The sequence below is a fragment of the Rhinolophus sinicus genome, linkage group LG03 (assembly GCF_036562045.2).
Source record: "Rhinolophus sinicus isolate RSC01 linkage group LG03, ASM3656204v1, whole genome shotgun sequence".
Classification (NCBI taxonomy): domain Eukaryota; kingdom Metazoa; phylum Chordata; class Mammalia; order Chiroptera; family Rhinolophidae; genus Rhinolophus; species Rhinolophus sinicus.
The window spans coordinates 163,914,764-163,935,957 of record NC_133753.1 but is presented as its reverse complement, the minus strand read 5'-3'; the positions used below and the strand labels follow the sequence as shown (position 1 = coordinate 163,935,957).

The 21,194-nt window shown below is 37.2% G+C and overlaps 1 protein-coding gene across 6 annotated transcripts in view; it reads left to right on the top strand.

Annotated features, from left to right (window-relative positions):
• Positions 1 to 21,194, top strand: part of GPBP1 (GC-rich promoter binding protein 1) — a 69,237-nt gene that overhangs the window by 24,025 nt on the left and 24,018 nt on the right. For 4 of the 6 annotated variants that reach the window (XM_019743319.2, XM_019743308.2, XM_074328925.1 and 1 more), the window contains 3 exons: positions 11,184 to 11,303; positions 20,153 to 20,276; positions 20,411 to 20,634. In XM_019743319.2, coding sequence (XP_019598878.1) covers positions 11,241 to 11,303; positions 20,153 to 20,276; positions 20,411 to 20,634 — 411 coding nt within the window. In that variant the 5' untranslated portion in view covers positions 11,184 to 11,240. Of the gene's footprint in view, positions 1 to 8,589; positions 8,600 to 11,183; positions 11,304 to 20,152; positions 20,277 to 20,410; positions 20,635 to 21,194 lie in introns of those variants that run through there. The other 2 variants (XM_074328923.1, XM_074328926.1) reach the window with 2 other exon arrangements.

The following is a 21,194-nucleotide window of genomic DNA, read 5'->3' as shown; positions in this document are numbered from 1 at the left end:
CAGCTAGCCATTATTTTCGTGGAAACATGGCAGATGCCTACTAAATACTAATACAGTTTTATTAATGGTATTACAACAATGAAACAAAATTCGGTGGAGTAAAATATCAAAGTATCAAAAGTTAAAAATATTATGAATTCCAAAAGTAGGGAATGGACATGTGTCACAGCCTGATGATTTTTAAAAAATGGTTGTCCTTTTATAACCTGACTCTTAGAAGATTAAGGGCCAATTGTTTTAGTATAACGTCTGTCAAGTTGGCTTTTCTTACTTTTAGACAGGCTATGCAGGTTATGTATCTTTGGCTAGGATATTGCAGAAGTGAAGTGAGGCTGTGTTTTGCTCATTGCATTCTATTATTTGGTACACAATTTCAATTTGTTCTGTTACTAATGATGGTCACTTTGATCTGTTGATTAAGCCTTTCCCATGCTGTTTGCTAGGCTATTTATTGTAAGACTGCAATAAGTATTTTTCTGGAGGTACTTAAAAATTGTGTAAATAACCTCTTCTGCAGATTTTTTGGTGTGTACATTATACCTATCTGGATTCATGGTGTTTTATTCAAAGGGTTATAATACAGCATTCTTACTACTTATTTTTATTGAAAAGAGAGTCATTAAATGAAGTTAACTATTTTAAAGCATACAGTTCAGTGGCATTTGGTACATTCACAGTGTTGTGAAACCAACACCTCTGTCAAATTCTAGAACAGTTTTCATCACCCCAAAAGAAAAATCTGTATCCATTCAGCAGTCACTCCCCACTCCTTCCTAATAGTTCCTGGTAACCATCAATCTGCTTCTCCTTCTGGCTTTACCTATTCTGGAGTTTTCATATAACTGGAATTGTACAATATGTAATCTTTTTTTTTAAAGATTTTATTGGGGAAGGGGAACACGACTTTATTGGGGAACAGTGTGTACTTCCAGGCCTTTTTTCCAAGTCAAGTTGTCCTTTCAATCCTACTTGTGGAGGGTGCCGTTCAGCTTCAAGTTGTCCTTTCAGTCTTAGTTGTGGAGGGCGCAGCTCAGCTCCAGGTCCAGTCGCTGTTGCTAGTTGGGGGGGTGGGGCACAGCCCACCGTCCATTGCGGGAGTCAAACCGGCAACCTTGTTGAGAGGACGTACTCCAACCAACTGAGACATCCGGGAGCTCAGCGGCAGCTCAGCTCAAGGTGCCGTGTTCAATCTGAGTTGCAGGGGGCGCTGCCCACCATCCCTTGCGGGACTCGAGGAATTGAACTGGCAACCTTGTGGTTGTGAGCCCACCGGCCCATGTGGGAGTCTAACCGGCAGCCTTTGGAGTTAGGAGCATGAGCTCTAACCGCCTGAGCCACCGGGCCGGCCCCAATATGTAATCTTTTGTGTCTGGCTTCTTTTACTTAACATTTTTCAGGTTAATCCTCACAGCACATGTCAGTACTTTATTCCTTCCATTGAATGTATAAATTACATTTTGTTTATTCATTCATCTATTACTGGACAATTTGAATGTTTGCATCTCTTGGCTATTGTGAATAGATCTGCTAAGAACATTGGTGTACAAGTATTTGAGTACCCATTTTCAATTCTTTTGGATGTATATATGTATATACATGTACTACGTGTGTGTATAAATATATATACATATATGTATGGTATTGCTGGGTCATATGGTATATGTTAAACTTTTTGAGGAATTGTCAAACTGCATAGTGCTTGCACCACCTCTACCAACAATGCAAGAATACCAGTTTCTTTACATATTTACCAACACTTGTTAATTTTTTTTTGTTTTGTTTTGGTAGGTAGATGTCTGTCCAAGTCCTTTGCCTATTTTTAAATTGGGTTGTTTGTCTTTTTGTTCTTGAGTTGTGATAATTCTTCAATATATATATTCTGGATACTCGATCTTATTAGATACGATCTGTAAGAATTCAGTATATATATTCTGGATACTAGATTTTATCAGATATGATTTGCAAATATTCTTTCCCATTCTGTTAGTTGTCTTTTCTCTTTCTAGGGAATATCCTTTGTACAGAACTTAAAAATTTTCATGGAGTCCCAATTTCTTTTTTCTGTTGCTACGTACGCGTTTGGCGTCGTGTATAAAAATCCAATCCAGATCGAAGATAATGAAGCCTTCTGTGTTTTTTTTTTTTGCTCCTTATGGTTTTATAGTTTTAGCTTTTATAGTTAAGGTCTTTGGTCCATTTTAGTGTTTATTTCCGTATATCGTGTGAATAGGGGTCCCAGTTACCGCAGCACCACTTGTTGGAAAGATTCTTTCCCCCATAGAATGATTGGTCTTAGCACTTTTGTTAAAAATCATTTGGCCGTTTATACATGACTTTATTTGTGGACTCTCAGTTCTATTTCATTGGTTTAGATATATATCTCTCTCCTTATGCCAGTACAACGCTGTTTTGATCAGTAGCTTCCTAGTAAGTTTTGATACAGAGAAATGTGACTCCTGTAACTGCATTCTCCCTTTTCAGTATTGTTTTGGATATTTGGGGCCCCCTGCAGTTTCAAATGAATTTGAGACTGGCTTTCCTGTTTCTGCAGAAAAGTTTGTTAGGATTTTAATGGTATTATGTTGAATCTGTATATCACTTTGGGTAGTATTGTTATGTTAATATTAAATTTCCTAATTCTTGAACATGGGATATCTTTATATTTATATGGTCTTCCAAAATTGCTTGTTTTGTAGTTTTTATTTAGTGAACAAGTTTTGTACTGTCTTGGTTAAATTTATTCCTAGATATTTTCTTTTGAATGTTACTGTGAGTATAATTGGATTTTTAAAATTTCCTTTTCGGAATGTCATTGCTAATGTATAGAAATACAGCTGAGTTTTCTGTATTGATCTTGTATCCTGCAGTGTTGAATTTATTAACTCTTATAGTTTCTTTGATGAATTCTTTAGAATTTTCTGTGTATAATATCATCCTCTTTTGTGAATATAGTTTTACTTCTTCACCTCTCCAGTTTGGATGCTTTTATTTTTGTCTGCTCTGGCTAGAACTTCAATACAATGTTGAGTAGAAGTGGTGAAAGTATCTTTGTCTTGTTCCTAATCTTAGGGCAAAAACTTTGTCTTTCTCCATTGAGTATTTTGTTAGCTGTGGTTTTTTCATAGATGCTCTTTATCAGGTTAAGTTCCCTTCTATTCTAGTTTGTTGAATTTTTTTTTTTTTTTTTATATCATGTAAGGGTGTTGATTGTTGTCAAATGCCATTTTTGTACCAGTTGAGATGATCATACAGTATTTTTCCTTACTTTTGTTAGGTGTGTGTTATAGTGATTGAGGATCCCTTTTACGTCACTAGTTGCCTCTTTTGCTGCTTTGAAGGTTTTCTTGGTATTTCGCTTTTGAGTTTGATTATGTCTTCCTGTGAATTTTTTTGTTTTTCGTTCTGGGTTTGGTTAGCTTCTTGGATGTGTATGTTTGTGTCTTTATCTAATTTGGTGAAGGGCTTAGCCATTTTTCTTTAGATAAGTCTTTCTTCCTTTTTCTCTTTTCTCCTTCTGGAACTTCCGTTATATGATTGTATGTTGGTGTGCTTGATGGTGTTCCACAGGTCTTTTCTGCTCTTTTGAGTTTGTTTTTTCTTCCTGCTCCTCAGATTGATAATTTTAGGTGATCTATCTTTAACTTCTCTGATTCTTTCACTGGCTCAAATCTGCTATTGAAACTCTTGAATTTTACTTTTCAGTTATTGTACTGTTTCCAGAATTTCTCTTTGGTTCCTTTTTATAATTCCTGTCTCTTTATTGGTGTTCTATTTGTTGAGACCTTGTTCTCTTGGTTTCATTTAGCTCTTTGTATGTAAGACAATTGATGTCTGTGCTGCAGCAGGGACAGTTTCTGCTAATATTTTCCCCTGTGATCGGTCATACTTTATTTTTTTGCATGATATCTCTATCTATAGATATATATAATTTGTTTTTGTAAAAAATTGCCCATTTTGAATATTGTAATATGTAGACACTGGGAATCAAGTATTTTTTCTGCCATCAGGGTTGCTTGCTGTGTGGGTTGTAGTTGTGTGTTCATTCTGGGATTTTTCTGAACTATTTTTGTAAAGTCTATATTCTTTGTTTTGGGTAGTCTCTGACCCTTAGTTTGTGGTACGTAGTGTTTTTTTTTTGTTGTTATTTGAGAAAAAATAATATTTTGATGAAAAAATTTAAAGAAATTAACAAAAAATTCGTGATGAACAAAATATGAAAGTTTAAATACCATTAGGATCTGTATATTATCTTGTGTAAAGATTGCAAATCTTTTACACGCGAGCCAAGCAAAGAACCAACTCTTACTGTTGTGTTTGCAACACAGCTGAGATAGGTGGTAGCCTTTAATAAGACTTGATTAGAGGTTCCGTAATTACAGAAAGTAATATCAATGCAATACAATAGCAGTTTTATTTCAGCTATTGTTTGTCGCCAAAAATGAATAAAAATAAAGTGAAAATAAAAATAAACTCTCCCAGTCTTTGCCTACTGGGTCTGTGTTGGAGGCATTTCTTTAATGTTCAGCCACACTGTTTATAACTCTGTCTTAGCCTTCACTTCCTGCTTTTGCAGAACCTTAAAAGATCAGCTAGAAGTGAAAGCTTAGGGGTCTTCATAGGGTTTTTTTTTTTTCCCTCTGAGCATGCAACTTACTCTGGGCATTTGTGTAGTTTTCTAAATTCCTTGGTGTAAGAGAGTTCTTTGCAATGAAATAATTTCCCAAAGAAAGTCTCTCCTAGACTTTGCTCACAACCTTTGGGTATGCTATTGCTTAATCATTTGTGAACTTTGTTCCAGGCAGGAGGTTGTTTTGAGTGAATGCCCTCTGCATAGCAGCTTTTCCTTCCATGTGAGGCAGAACAAAGGCAAGTGCTTCTTGTATTACTCAGGTTGTTCACGGATAGGTTTATACAGACAAACATAATTCTATGACAATAAGGTCTACTCTGCTCACTCTGGAACCAGAGACCAGGGTCCCACATTGGGTCTTAAAGACTTCTGTGCCAGAAAGAGATGTGGGTCAAGGGCAAATAAAAATACCACAAAATTTCCCTACAGTTTTAAAGTTTGTTTTGTCGACGAAAAGGCATCCATCCTAAGAGAAAGCTTATGAGTTTGAGTTAAACTGATGACAGTTGCTGGGAAGCAAAGTCTCAATGGATTGAGAAAATGCTCCAGAAAATGGCTGGTGTGCAACTTATTTTATACATTAGAATCAAAGGAGGAGGGTTACATGAAATCCATTGGTTTTAGATTAAGGCGGTGAGATAAAGCAAAGGGGGGGGGGATCTCTGGGATTAGATAAAAAGTAAAATGGAGAGACACATTGGTTGTTAAAGGATATTTAATAGCATTTTACAGCACATAGAGATAGTATTTGGGGAACAAGATAACAGTGAGGGATTTTGTAATTTCCTGCTCTGGTTTGGTGGGTTCGTGCCTTCGGGGCGGGGGGTTGGGGGGAGGACGGGATTACTCTGCCCTTCCAGGGTACATTATCTTAGATGCAAAAAGAGACAACAGATAGGCTCACTTAAGGTAAAGATTGACCCCGGTCAAGGAAGCTACAGGCCAAGGATGTGACTACCGGCCACTACTCACTTTTAGTTAGGAATTTTTATGTTCAGACTATTTTCAGTCTCCTGAGCTTGTCAGGTTTACCATATGGCCCCTTTTCCATCCACAGTTTGCTTGATTGCTTAAACCTTTGACTGTTCAGAGTTCTGACAAGGTTGATTCTGATAGATTTTGCTTGATATTTTGGCTTATCTGTGGAGGGGTGGGTAGGCTCGTGGAATTGCCTATTTCATCACCATTTTTGTTGATGTCTTTCACATGTCTTTTCTAGTGCTCAAATTGTCCTGGATACGGTCAGTGGCAACCTAATTCAAGCTGGTTCCCATGTCCTTTAAGATAGTTCTCCAGTCATTATTTGGACACTTCCCTTTTTGCTACAATAAAATATTCCAGGCTTATTTTGCCGTCTTTTTCCAGCCCTGGAATCAGCAATTTTTCAAAAAGCTCTGGTTTCTTTTAGTGGAAAATGGATTTTAGAAGCCACAACCCAGCTGCTAAGTATGCTTATTGTTATTGGAGTGTCACTCTGCTTAGGACCTCAAGTGCACAGAGCTGGGGGGAAGGAAAAAAATTTATACGTAAACAAATGTGTACCTTTGTTATATATGACCATTAGTACCTTAATACTGTTAATATGACTGTGAATTAATCAGTAATCATACCAACACAATACAATACCACAGCATTCACTGTAGTTTTTACCCTTTCCATTATTAGTTACTGCCTTTGATAGTGTGAAACTTAGCTTTCATTATTCTAGATATAGTTATTTGATCATTTCCCCTATATATAACCAGTCTTCTATTGTAGCTGCTGTCACCTCCCCTGTGTGGGCACCTTTCTCTCCCTGCTTAGTCTCTTGACTCCCTGTTATAGCTGCTTCCTTCTCCCCATATGGACTCCTTCCTCATTCTTTTGGTCTCAGTGCTTCATCCCTGGCTTTCCCTCTGCATGGTTGCCTTTGCTCACCCTGCTTTGATGCTGACATCCTGTGCTGGGCTACTCCCATCTTGATACCCTCTCATATCTAGTCTGGATCCTTTGGCTTCTTTGCTCTGCCTCATATAATTGGCTTTAGGCCTGAATTGGGAAGAGGAAGACCCACTTTTTAAATGAACTCTATTAATATATTAAAATAAGCTTACACTAAAGGAATGTTCCAGAAGTTTACTATTAATATAAAGAAAACTAAGGATGAATAGAAGGCGTTCTGGTTCTTGTCTTAATTAAGGAATGTTAGTAGTTTGACTAAATATTAAAAAACGTAACCTTATCCAAAGGTTTGAATGTAGAGAGTCTCGTAGTAAAGGGTAGTTGTCTTTTTGTAGCTGTTTTTAACAGTTTTCAGGTTGAATCTTGCAAAATGAATCTCAATTTTAATGAAGAAAAGAAACTGAGACTATGTTAACTTGCCAAGGTCATCCAACCTAAGAACCTGTTGAACTGATTTGAATCTAGGAATGTTGGCTCTGAAGCCCATACTCTGCGTCTAATTAGAGAATACCTTAGCTGTTGGTTGATTTCAGGTGTTTTAAAGGGCTTTATGATTTTTAAAGCTTAAGCTATCTGAAATACAAACCGTTATATATAAAGATGGTAAGTTTGATGCTCATTCTGATGAAATCAATTTGAGTAAGTTTTTCATTGGAGGCATTTGGCACAAATTTGGTGGGTTTGGAAGTAAAATAGTAGAAATAGAAAAAGTCCCATTTATTTGTGTACTTTTTGCCAAAGCGCATTATATTTCAATTCAAAGAACTAGATTTTGATATTTAATTAATCAATGATCTGTATTTCTTTAAAAAATATAGTCAGGCATGTACAATGACAAATATAGAAATTTAGATTAGGATCTTTTAGGAACCAGTTTTCCCCTGGGGAATTTTATTGTTGATAGTTCAGACTTCTGACATGGATTCATGAACAAGTTGTAAATTGGGTGACTGATGAGAAATTAGGATATTCGTAATGGAAGCATTTAAAAATCTTGACTCTCTCTGTCCACATGGGGCTTTTAGACCTTGTAACAAAATCTGGTAGAAGATTCCTAATAGGCTTTAATCCCTGAGGTGTTAATTGGACTGCTGATTTGTACCCTAACCCCCCAACCCCCATTTTGGTAATAATTTCTTGTATATACCAGTTGATACATGTGTAAAGGAAATACATAAACATTTTTATTTTTTAATTTTTTTCTTTAAGGAGGGCACAGCTCACAGTGGCCCATGCGGGGATCTAACCGGCAACCTTGATGCTACTAGCACCATGCTCTAACCAACTGAGCTAATCGGCCACCCCAGGAAATACATAAACATTTTTAATTAGTGTATTTCTAATATTGCTATTAGTATTAGTTTGGGAAGGCTGCCACAACAAAACTTCACAAACTGGGTGGCTTAAGCAAATTTACTTTCTCATAGTTCTGGAGGCTGGAAAGAAGTCCAAGATCAAGGTATAAGTAGGGTTGGTTTCCTCAGTGACCTCTCTCCTTGGCTTACAGATCGCCACCCTCTTGCTGCCTCTTCATATTGTCTTCTCTGTGCGGTGTAACTCTGGTGCCTCTCAATTTGCCCAAATTTCCTCCTTTTATAGGGACACAGGATTGGAATGGGGCCCATCCTAACATCCTCCTTTAAGTTCATCATTTTCAAAGACTTTATCTTCAAATATGGTTACATTCTGACATGTGGGGTTACAACTTCAGTATATGAATTTGGCGGGGAGGGGATCACAATTCAGTCCATAACATTATTTAGGGAAAGGAAGATGGAATGAAGTAAGATGGCACAAAGCACAATTAAAAGAAAATAAATAGGGTGGAGTCTTTGAAACTTTAATTTGCCTTTACACATGTTGAATAAAAGTCCCCCTCCACCCTCCTAGGTTCTCTGTCTGGGGTAGAGAACATATAAACCTATAAATTAGACTGACAAAAGACAGATTAACAAGAGAAAATAGAAAAGTTTATTATTAACATGTGGGAGTATCCAGAGATGAGTAACTCAGAGATGGTTGGAATTTGTGATCTTTATACTAAGTAAGGGAAAAGGAGAAGGGGAAAAGGGAGCTTAATGGAAAAGCAAGTGACTTTTTGAAAAAGATTGATAAATGGGCCCTTAGGAAAATTGATGGGAGAGATGATATGATAGTTTGTGGCTATGTCTGGGTGATTTGCAGATTTATCTTGTCTTCCAGAAGAGAAGATTAGAATTGCCCCAGGGAAGGAGATTAATAAATTCTTTGGGGTGACTCTGCTTTTCGGTTGATAAGGGCTTTCAGGAACTCATGCTTTCAGCTTAAAATTATTCTTCTGTCAGAGTGGCATATTTTGGGGTGGCATATCCTGATCCTTTCACACACTTGTTGGGTAAATGCCATAATGTTAACTAGTGTTTGCTCTTTACCTTTTTTCAGAACATGAAAACATCTGCCATTAGCTAGCCGTTCATACTTTATTCTTTAAGGACTGGACTTAAATTAAAATTTATTAAGACATCAAGGAAATGAATAGGTAATGTTAGTGGTTTGCCTCTCAGGAAGAGTTTTTAGTATATAACTTCTCACTTAACCATCATTTTGGATGAGACCCTGTTTAAAATGATAAGCTTTAAGTTATTGGTTAATTTAAGTCCTCTGGAGTTTCTTGTGAATTTTCATTCGGTACATGTTATAAAAGTGATCTTTTGTTCCCACCGAGTTACTGGAACTATAATTTTAAGAGTTTCAACAAGAAGTTATTGGGAAAGTAACATCCTATCACACATATCACAAAACAGTTTAGTATTTAGCTTCATGTCAAAATAGATAATCTTTTATACATCCTAAAACACTGTAGATTTCATTTTTATTTCAAAAGACTTCAAAAGTATAAGATGGTAGTAGAATTAGCTCAGAATGCACAAATTTGTACATAATTCATTTTGATTAGGTACAATCTTAAAATCTTGCATTTGTTTTACAAGTGTTTTCTTGGAATGTGTGTTAGGTGTTTTGAATGCATCAGTGGTTTTGTAACTCCAGCTCATACGAGCATTTAGCATTTAAACATTTTTATTACCATAGTGAGTTAACTCATATTTGTGTATCTATTTCATGTATTTGGCCACTTTTAACCTTTCTTTTACTAGACCAGCACAGTTTGAGATAGTGGAAGTAGAATATTTCTGTAATGTCTTAAGAATCTATTTTTAAGTATTTTAGGAAATTGATAAGGCTTTAAAATATTGTGGGCATAGCACTTATATGTGAAAGAAGACTTGAAAAAGGAAGATTAACAATGGTATTGATCATTTAAAAAAACTTTCACTGTTGAAATTATGCGATTATAAATATAAAACATTATTAGTAAACTTAGACATTTTGATGTTTAAAAAATTTGATTTCTTCATTGACTAAGCTCTATATTGAAATGAATACAGCTGCCCAGTTGGCTTCTGCCTTATTTAAAAAAACTGAATTTACTATGTTTAGATTGGGCTGGCAACATGAAACTTGATGGACGCAGTTGAGATAGGCTCCCTAAAAGTTAAATTTAGAATGTAGAAGAGCAGTATGTTCTAAAATATTAAGATATCTATTGTGATGATTGTAAGTAAAAAAACAAACAAACCTTTTAATTATGGAAATCTTCAACTGTATGAGTAAGTAGAGCAGAGTATTCATATACCTCCTTGTACCAACATTAATAAACATGAACAACCTTGTTTCAAACTGTAAACCTATTTAGCATTTCCTGGTTTGTTTTAAAGCGAATTCCAGATGTATCAATTGTAATTGTAAAGACTTCAGCACATAACTTTTATATAACATCATTGCACTAACCATTATCACATCTAAAATGATTAATAACATTAATGCCATTTGCTATTCAGTTTATGCTTAAATTTTGATTTCATAGTTTTCATTTTTTAAGGGTTGGTTGGTTTGAATAAGGATCTGTTTTAATAAGGTCCACACATTGTACTTGATTGATCTCCCTGTTCAAAGGCACTTGTTTGTTGAAGAAACCAGATTATTTGACCTGTAGAATATGCTTAGTCTGGATTTGGTGGATTACTTCCTTTATATGTATGTCCTTTAAATTGTTTCTCTGTGTTGAATTTCCTGCAAATTGGTAGTTTGATCACATTTCAGATTCCATATTGGAGTGTGGGCAGGAATACATCATAGATGGTGTTCTGTGCTCCTGCTGTGTGACATCAGGAGATAGTTGATGTTTACAGTCTTATTTGTGATAAGACCGTTGTACTTCTGAAAACAAGCTTTATTGACTTATACTTTATTTACAGTAAAATTAGCCAGTTTTAAGTTTACAATTTGATGAGTTCTGATAAGTGTACATTTGTATAACCATCATCACAATATAGATAATACCCCCATTACCTCAAAAATTTTCTCCTTCCCTTTGCAGTCATTCCCCTCCCCCATAGGTCCCCCACTTACTCCAACTGATGTAGTTTCTGTCACTATTTTTGCTTTTTCTAGAATTATATTGTAAGTGGAATCTTAAAGTAGTAATATCATTATTAGTTAAAGAAGATACAGGATAAGAAGATAATTTTGGCCAGGAGCGACAGGTCTAATTCCTTCCATTTTTATATGACAGGGACTTGCCATGAGGTGTTGAAGCCTTGTTTCATTGAGTCGGAGAGACTGGACCTAAATGGCGCAGCATGACTTTGCTCCAGCCTGGCTTAATTTTCCCACACCACCATCATCAACAAAGGTATTCTTTTCTTGCATCTTTCTCTTCTTTCTGTCAGTCTCTTTCTTCTGTTCACATTCTGTACAAATGTAGTTAAGATGTAGAGGCTTAATGTTTTTGCAGAGAAATAATTTTTGTATTACCATCTAAGTTTATATTTATTGGTTTTTATTATTTAAAGTCAGTTTTCAGTATACCATCAACATAGGAAACCGTTTACTTCAGGTGTCTTTTGTACTAATCAAAGTTCCACACTTTATTTCAAACCAGCTAGATACACTGAACATGACTTTTACATCCTACCTTTTTCTATATTATTTTCCTGATAACTGCGTTACTTTTCTGTAGGTAATGTTTTAAATAATTGGAGGTTTTTGAACCATATAACTGGAAGACCTTTTTCATAACACATAAGACTTTGAGTGGTACATTACTAAAATTTCAGAAGTGATGAGGACTTTGCAACTTTATTACATATAAAGACTCACTAATCTAATAAACGTTCATTTTACTTAAATACCAAAACAGAATAGTTTATAAGATTTGCTAGGCATTGAAATTGTCATCTATTTATAAGACATGCTGAAAGAGAGGGACCTTGGAATTGGTTACAGTCAATCTCCTGTCTTCTGCTTTTTCCCCCTTTAATTCAAAAGGAATTATGAGAGGGTCTGCTTGCCCTATTAATCAAGTTCTACCAGGTACAGGCAGTTTCATAAAATGGTTGATTAAAAACAGCTCTTATGGGAACACTTTCATAATTTGGAAAAAGTTGTTCCCTTATAAGGAATTGTTAGATCATAATATATTTGACCCTTCATATGTTGTTAAATCTGCATTGGAGTGACAATTCTCCCAGGCAACAGAACTTTAATTTTTTTTTTTTTTTTTTTTTAGAACTTTAATGTTTAAAGATGGATCTTAATGCTCATATAAACTGACATTTTATACAGATGGATTCTCTGGAAGGTTAATTGACTTGCCTGTTGTCATGTAATTAGTGTGAGCCTAGATTAGAATCCAGGATGCACTTCCAATTCTGTACTCTTTCCAGTTACAGACTCTCTATTTGCCCCCTTTCCTGTTAGGTGTAGGTCTCTGAAATTTGATTTTTTTAATCTTCCCCCCCAGCTGTTCTCATCTATCCTTTCAGTGGGTTCATTTATTTCCCTAGGCTTACTTCAGAGCCTGGATACATAGGAATTTCCTACTCCGTCCTTTTATTTCCTTTTTCTCTTTTGTTCATTTTCTCAATAAGATTTATTTTCATTTTTTTAAGCCGATCAGTAAGTTACCAGTACCTGAAAAGTTAGTTACAAAACATTAAAAAGCTTGAGAGTAAATCTTCATTCAAATGTTAATCCGAGGTTGATGAAGATTGACTGTTAAATTTGGTGATGTCCTTACAGCTTTTTAGAACTTGACTCTCCACCTGGTTATCGGCCCTCATTAATGATGATGATTTTTGGAAATTGGGATTGCCTATTCCAAATTCTTAATTCTTATTCTCCAGAAAATGGTGTCAATTTGAACTCTCAACTAGCAGTATTTGAAACTTACCATAGACCTTACCCAAAGTAGTATTTTATAAACACAGACATACAACTTTTAGTAATGACTAAAAAAAGAAAATTTTTTTTTAAAGATTTTATTGGGGAAGGGGAACGAGCCTTTATTATTGGGGAACAGTGTGTACTTCCAGGACTTTTTTCTAAGTCATGTTGTCGTCCCCTCAGTCCTAGCCATGGAGGGCGCAGCTCAGCTCCAGGTCCAGTTGCCATTTCCAGTTGCCGGGGGGCGCAGCCCACCGTCCCCTGCAGGAATCAAACTGGCAACCTTGTGGTTGAGAGCCCACTGGCCCATGTAGGAATCGAACCAGCAGCCTTCGGAGTTAGGAGTATGGAGCTCTAACCGCCTGAGCCACCGGGCCGGCCCTAAAAAATTATTTTTAATTGCATGACTTCTTTTCTTACACTTTTCTGTCTTATCCTTTCATCTCAAAATCATTGTTTGCGGATTCTTATTTATAACTCTTGTTTTCTGCCAGAACCTTTGAAATCTTATCATGGATAAGTGGAGTAGACAGTAAATACTGTTGCACTCTTCTATTTCAACTTAGGCTCATTTATTTGTTGTTTGAAGGGATGATATAAGGACTTGAATTAAGGGTAAACATTTTCAGAACCACAGTTCAGTAGTTTTCTGAGGTGTGTAGAATTTTAGCCCCATCATGTGGTGAAATTTTAAACTGCATTGATTATATGTCTGGCATGGGCTTTCGAAATGCTTATTGAGACCCAGTAAGACATAAATTTTACATAGTGTTTTTGTATACACACAAGTATAAATAAAAAGTCGCATACCTGTGGTCTTTTCTCTTGTGGTCTTTTGTTCTTTTTTATCCATTAAAAATGCAAGTTGTTACTAATTTTGTCATCCTTTAATAGTTCCTGATCTGCAATTTGAAAAGTAATATTTTTATTATTGAAGGAATACTGAGTTGAAATGGTTGTAGATACTGAAAATTTTACATACCTTTTTAGAAACCCCATTGTTATAGATGCTTCTTCCTATTATTTTACTGTAGGAAGTATGATAAAATAATTCCCTTAATCAGGCTGAGGTATCCTTTCATAGTAGTAGTTGTTTGAGGAAGGAAGATCACGGGTGTAGTATTTAAAGAGTAAATGGGTGGTAGGAAATAGAAACAGAAAATAAGGCATTCTTACTCTTTTTAAACAAAAAAATAATGAGATTCTACTACAGTCAATTCATTTTCATATTTTCAATATTCTGTAGTTATTTCTATGGTTAGAGTGTAGCAGTAGTGCTTTATTGATTTTTTTTTTTTTTTGTGGCAACATTTAAAAAACAATGATTGATACTGTCCCAAACTTTCTTTCAATAGTATAAGTAGTGTCAGCCTGTATTGAAAATGTGTACTATTTAGGAAGAGAGAGGATCAGAAAATTCATTCAGATTGGTAGCTGAATTTATTGAAACTTGCTGTTTGCTATGTAGTTCTTTGTTACTGATTAAGACATTCCAAAGAATCCAGAAAAAGATTTAAAATGTGTAAGAGGGAAAAGGTAGAGATGGTCTCTTTCTTGCTCATTGTAATATCTGTTTTGAGGCATTACTACATACCAATCACTGTAAAGCACGTTACATGAAGGCTAACAAAAGTCATAAGAGGCAGGTACTCTGCTTTTGTCCCCCTTTACAGATGAGGGAACTGAGGTTGAGAGAGCTGAGTAACTGTTCCCAAAGTGCTAGAGCTATCGTGTTTTCCCGAAAATAAGACCGGGTCTTATATTAATTTTTGCTTCAAAAGACGCATCAGGGCTTATGTTCAGGGGATGTCATCCTGAAAAATCATGCTAGGGCTTATTTTCTCATTAGGTCTTATTTTCGGGGGAATATGGTAGTATGGTATCTAGCAGCCTTGATTAATTCTTAATCTGTAATGTCTTTTGGGTTTTTAAAATGGACAATCATCCGTTCACAAATATTATCAGTTTTCTACCTTTGCAGTTCTGTTACTTGTATTTCTTACTCACGTTTTGCTGTACTGGTTCTATGTCAGTCTGTGAAGGGTGTGGGATTTTTATCCTACTTGCAAACTAATAAGCTAGCCTGTTACTGTTTCGTGGATACTGGTAAAGATGTGAGACTCCTGGGTCAGAGACAAAGAACTTTTATTAGAGCAGCCATAAGCATGATATTGGCACTGGTTCTTCATGCCCCCTAAAACCTTTGGGAATTGACATGGAGGGGCCCAGGTAGATGCTACCCTTGCATTGACTGGGGAGTCTACCACATTTATAATAAGCCAAGTGTTTGTCCTGGAAAAGGACGTTACCTATTCCTAATGTTGCTTGCTGCAAACATAAATGGGCCATACAAAGAACAGTCAAGGTCTCATATTCTTGGCACACAAGTAAGAATGTTCAGGGATCCTCAGGGCCTGTGGTGGATTGCCTGTCCCAATAATCTACCCATGAGCCTTACATGTTCTTGGCCAAACTTTAATTTTCACATTACTGTACCACTGTGTTAGACATTCTAATTAACAGGCTAGAACCAAATCCATTTTAATTTTTCTTAATAAATAGCATTTAATTAAGGCTGCTATGAACAACCCAAGCAGCAAGGTGAGGCCAGGGTTCAGCCAACTATGTAAATAAGTTTTAGCGGGGACCAGTAGATGATTTTTTTCCAGCCAGTTAGTATGTAGTCTAAGGCCACTCTTACTATCCATTGAGATGCACTCAAGGGAATTGAAACTGACCTGATTTTTGGTGTCATCACCTGCAGTTATAGGGATGGTGGACCAAAAAGCATTCCACATCCTCAGTAAAAGACATTCTGTGCCTTATTTTTTTCATATACAAACATACCACCTGAAAGGGACTCAGATCATTTCAGTTTGTGATTTGTTGTTAAACTTGATTTGGATTACTATTAATATTAGTTTGTTTAAGAAACAGACAGTAGCATCACCATTAGTTGCAACCTCAGTTGCCATACATAGCATACCCTAAGAGCATTCAAAGTGTTAGGAGAATCATGAATTTTTATCAGAGTGAAACAGGTTTGTGCTGGTCTGAGTGTTTATGCATTCATATTCAGGAACTGCTGTTGACATAAGGCACAGCAGAATAGTTGAGGGCTGTTGGTGGCCACATGAGCGTTTTTGATTTCAAAGCATATGGATGAGGATGACAAATCTAGCAGTGGGTCAGTATTATTTCTAGTTGCTGTTTGATTCAGGTAGTGGTGCTGGTTCTAGGGCATAGAGAGAGCATTAATTGTTCTCCTTTCTTCCTGCACCTTCTGGGGTCAAAGATGTGTCCTGTTTAGGTGGTGGGGTTTTTGCTCCCTTTCTACAGCCATGAGATCTGTGTGTCCCATTCCAATAACTCTTGATTTCACTTAAAAAAACAAAACAAAACTCTTTACTTGCACCCAGATTACTTTATCCAGAGGAGTTGGATGTGAGGACAAAGGCATTTTTATACGTGAAATGCAGAGAACCATTATAGTCCTCGTCTTGGTCCACACTGGACGCTGTAGGGGAGACTTAATGAGAAGTATACTCAAGCAAATGGTCATGGTCTACAGATCTAGGACCATGTCAGTCCAACAACAGAACCCAGGTGCCCAAACCAGATTATCTGAATTCCTTAGTTTCCTTTTTGTCCAGGCCATTACCCTGATGGTAGGCCTGGCCTGCATTTACTCTTAGGAAAGGAAACATCACGTCTAGAGATAATCAGCATAATCCTTAATTTAAAAAATGTTTATATAGTCTCATGACTTCACTTTTTCATCCTGATTACTACCCAGGAAGTGGCTGAGAAGATCTCTTTTTACTTACGCTTCATTCATTGACCAAATTGTTTTACTAAGGTGTGTGAAGAGATGAAAGATGTGGAGTTATAGATTGTTTTGTGTTGAATTTTGGGGAGACTGTTCAAAGTTTTGATGATACCAGGTGCCTACGAACAGTAGGGAGTACAGAATGTCCATTGAGTACTTTGAATATTGGTCCATTGCATGGTGACCTTTAGACAGAAGATTGACTGTTACTGGACTGTTAGTGACCTGGAACACCAAAAACACCATACCTGGACTAATTTTAAGGGTCACAGTAGTGTGACCAGAGTTTAACGATCAGACTTCAACAACAACACTATAACCTAAAATGTTTGAACAGTGATGAGACACCACTGATCATTCTAGGAAGTGGTCAAAGGTTTGATGTAGTTTCCCTTGTATATTATTGCCTCCTTCACGGCGAGACAAATGGACCAACTTTTGGCAGGAGTCACAAATTGGCATGCAGTGATGGCTTCTGCATCAGAAAGATAAAGCCGTTTTAAATTTTTTCCCATAGTATATAAAGTATTTATTAACAGACAAGGCCTACAGATTTCTTTCTTCTTAGACACACCCGGTACGGCCTTGGTGGCCTCGAACACAAAGTCCCCAGAAGTGGCACAGCCCTCTGTGGGTTTGAATTTTCTTCAGTTGCCCCAGGTCTTCACAGAGCTTGTTTAGACCATTGGCCAGGGCCTGGCTATATTTTCCATCCTTCACGTCCTTTTGTCTGTTCAAGAACCAGTCTGGGATCTTGTACTGGCATGGATTCTGCATAATGGTGATCACACATTCCAACTCATCCTTAGTGTGCTCTCCTGCCCTTGGTGAAATCGATGTCTGCTTTCCTGAACACCACATGAGCATGTGTTCGCCCCACACCCTCACTTGCAGTGATGGCAAAGGCAGTTTTCCACTGCGCATGAGTGGAAAGGACTGGTGTTGAGTCCTTGCGTAATGTGCTGGGACTCCTCAGGAATCACTAGAGACAAGGCAAGGCGGCAGTCCTAGGCTGGCATGGAGGCCTCCTGGGGAAGAGCGCAAGATAAAGTCCTTTAATCTGCTAGTCTGTAGTGTTTTTAGGTGACAGACCAGTTGATTAGGCCATTGGTGACAATCTTAAGAGTCAAAAATATATATAATGTCTAGTCCTTAAGAATATTATCTAAGGTAAGGGTCACAGCTTTCCTTTTACCCCATTGTGCTAACTGGCACGTACCATATGGTCTTTCAGATTTGTTGGGCCTGGATGGCTATTGCCACCCAGTGGGCACCATCATCTTTTAGCTTAGTTCAATTACCAGCGAACAAGACCCAGACATTTAGGGGAACTTCTGTGACTTGAGAGCCTTATTAAAACAGCATTTGTTACAGGTGCCTGGAAGGGGAATAAGGTTTCCCCCAAAGGGTAGTTACCACTTCTTCAGGCAGAATTGAAATGTCCCTAGGGCCAGGCCTGCTGCACCCTTGAACACACTATTTCCATTTGATTAAGAGCCCTGGTGGTCTCTTTTTTGGTTAGTCCTTTGTTTGAGTTCACTGTTGAGTTCAGCAGGATGGCAAGAGCCACATTCCCTTTCAAAGGAGTGCTCTTGGTGCATTTGTTAGGCAGATGGCACTCATGTACTGGGAAGTAGCCTCCCTGAAGACCCCCGTAGCCAGGAAGTCTTCACCTACATTCCTGATGTCTTTTAGAGCCTGTACTGTTTTTGCTAGACCATCTGGAAAGTGATGGGGCAGGCCTCACCTGTCAACCTGTGGCATTCCCTGAATGGGAGAATCTTGAGCATTTTCAGTATAAGCATTTAACATTAGTACCAACTGTAAAACACAACAGTATACATTGAATTGGCCTCAAGACCCCTCCTGTAAGATCACTTTAGTTTTTCTTTCCAACTACTGAATTTTCTTCGCTCTGTCAGTCAGATTGAGGCACTGATGTACGTATCTTTTTCTGCCATGAGGGCACAAACTAAGGAGTTCAGCAAATGCATATTAAAGCTACAATCTAAACTTTCAGGAGATGTCTCTTTACCTGGGAATGTGCAGGGTGGATAGAGGAAGACTACCTCTTTGGGGATTGCATGGGTGGCTTGGAGGCTTTTGGTTTGTCTTCTGGCTCCTCAACCCAGGGTTGGTGTGGTCCCTTCTCCTGTGTATCTCCTGGCTCCAGCAGACCAGGGCTGGAGCCTTTCCTGCCCCCCTGCACCACAGGGCCATGGCTTTGCCTCGCACTCCTCAATGCCATGTTACCCCTGTGCTTAGTACTGTCTTCTCACCGTGGGAAGGGGAAGGAGGGTGACTTGGATGCCTGTGTCCAACTGGGGGATAAAAAAAAGTTTGTCTCCTTTTCCTTAAGTTCCACATACTTGACTTTTTCGTTAAAGCAGCTGAGGTCGATGTAGTGGGAAAGGTAGGGATCAGGAAGCAGTACACAGGGCACAGAATACTTCCACTATTGAAAGCTAGGCTCCGCATTTACTTTGTTTGCAGTTGGTTACAGCAGTTCACCCTTAACAAGTGTAATGTTTTCAGTCTTTCCAAAACTCGATAACGCTCATTGCTGGCACTGTTTCAGCTTTGGAGACCTTTTGACTCAGCAGCCACAGCCATATTGCCTTTTAACTGGGACCCCGTTGTCATGGTGAAACATCCTTTCCTTCTACTTGGAGAGTTAACAACAAAGCACCATTTGGGCACCTTGTTTTGATCCTACCCCTTGCCAGTTGGCTGCTAAACAGTGAGGGACCCTTACTTCCACCTGTCACTTGGATGAGAACAATTGTTACCAGATCCTGGAGAGTCTTCTCACATGCTCCAATCTGGCCCAGGAAACCCCTTGTCTCTCTACTCTGCCCCACCAAAAAAAGAAGAAAAAAAAATTTTTTTTAACCTCTGTCAGCATCTCATCCTCATCACCAAAAATATTAGGGTCTGTACAAGGTTTGGGTTTTTACCCTAGTTGCAGGGTTACCAAGCTAGCCTGTTACACACTTCTAGTTTTTTAAAATAGTTTTTACACATTCTTTTGATACATTTTTTAAACGCTTGTTTTGGGAAAGAGGCGTTTGGAAAGAAATCTAGAGAACTTAAAATAGACCTGTAGCTTCATTTGCCATAATTTTCTGATACTGAAGAAAACCTTGAGCTATTAAATAAAGTAGTATATGATAAAGAATGTTACATTTTGTTACAAGAGAAATACACCGTTTTGCCTTGTTTCCCTTATGCCTTTTTACCTTTAAAGTTTTGAGGTAAGTAGATATAGTTGCTGAGCTCTTTCAGAATGGTGCTCTTATTTCCATTAAGTACAACATAGACCAACAGTGGAATCCATCTGAATAAGTTACCAAACACATTGAAAATACAAAATGTTCTTAGCCATTTAAAATTATTGGAAGTAAATTAAGTCAGAATATTATTAGTTTTAAAAAGTTGTATTTAGGTTGTATTTGTATATTTACCTATTTGCTCATAATTTGTTTCAGTCGTCATTGAATTTTGAGAAGCATTCTGAAAACTTTTCATGGACAGAAAATCGTTATGATGTGAATCGTCGACGACACAACTCTTCAGATGGCTTTGATTCTGGTATTGGACGTCCTAATGGAGGTAAAATTTGCTAAGAAATGATGAATTTAAGGATAATTTCTTTCATGTTCTTTTAAGAATGTTTTGATTGTGATACAGTCTTTAAGCATAACCATCTTCTTTGAATTTATAATACTTCGCCATTATCAAAAAAGGTAACTTTGGAAGGAAAGAGAAAAATGGATGGCGTACACATGGAAGAAATGGTACTGAAAACGTAAATCATCGAGGGGGATACCATGGTGGAAGTTCCCGTTCTCGTAGCAGTATTTTCCATTCTGGAAAAAGCCAAGGACTACATGAAAACAACATACCTGACAATGAAACAGGGAGGAAAGAAGACAAAAGAGAACGCAAACAGTTTGAGGCTGAGGATTTTGTAAGTTTCTTATAATTTTAATACGAATGAGGTTTCTGCAAGTGCTGTTTTAGCATCAAGACTCTTTCATGAGGTTTTATCAGGACAGCTCATTTTCTACAGAGATTACACTTTACAGGCTCAGTTAATTTTAATTCTTACATTTTTAAGGCTTTTGTTCATATTTCTCCCCTCTCCTTAATTCCCTTCATTGTTCCCTCCCTTCTTCTACTTATTCCTGTGTCTCATTCTCACCATGTGGTCTTTTAGAACTTGATAATGTTGGTTTATTCCTTATAGAAATTTAAACACTTTCCCTTAGAAATAATGGCAGAGTTTAGTGGCTTATTTGCAAGTGCATCATGTTATTATCTCTAAAAAGCTATCAAGTTAATTTTTGAAAGAATATTTTACCAGCACATTTCACTCAGATAATCTCTTTAACTAACACTTGATTAATCATGTGTTACCCTTAATCTAATCCCATCCTAGCCCTCCTTTCTGTACTTTATCTATTCAGAAATTTCTTTTTGGTCAGGGAAGGCAAATTAGTTGGTAGCCTAGGTCAGATACAATTAGGA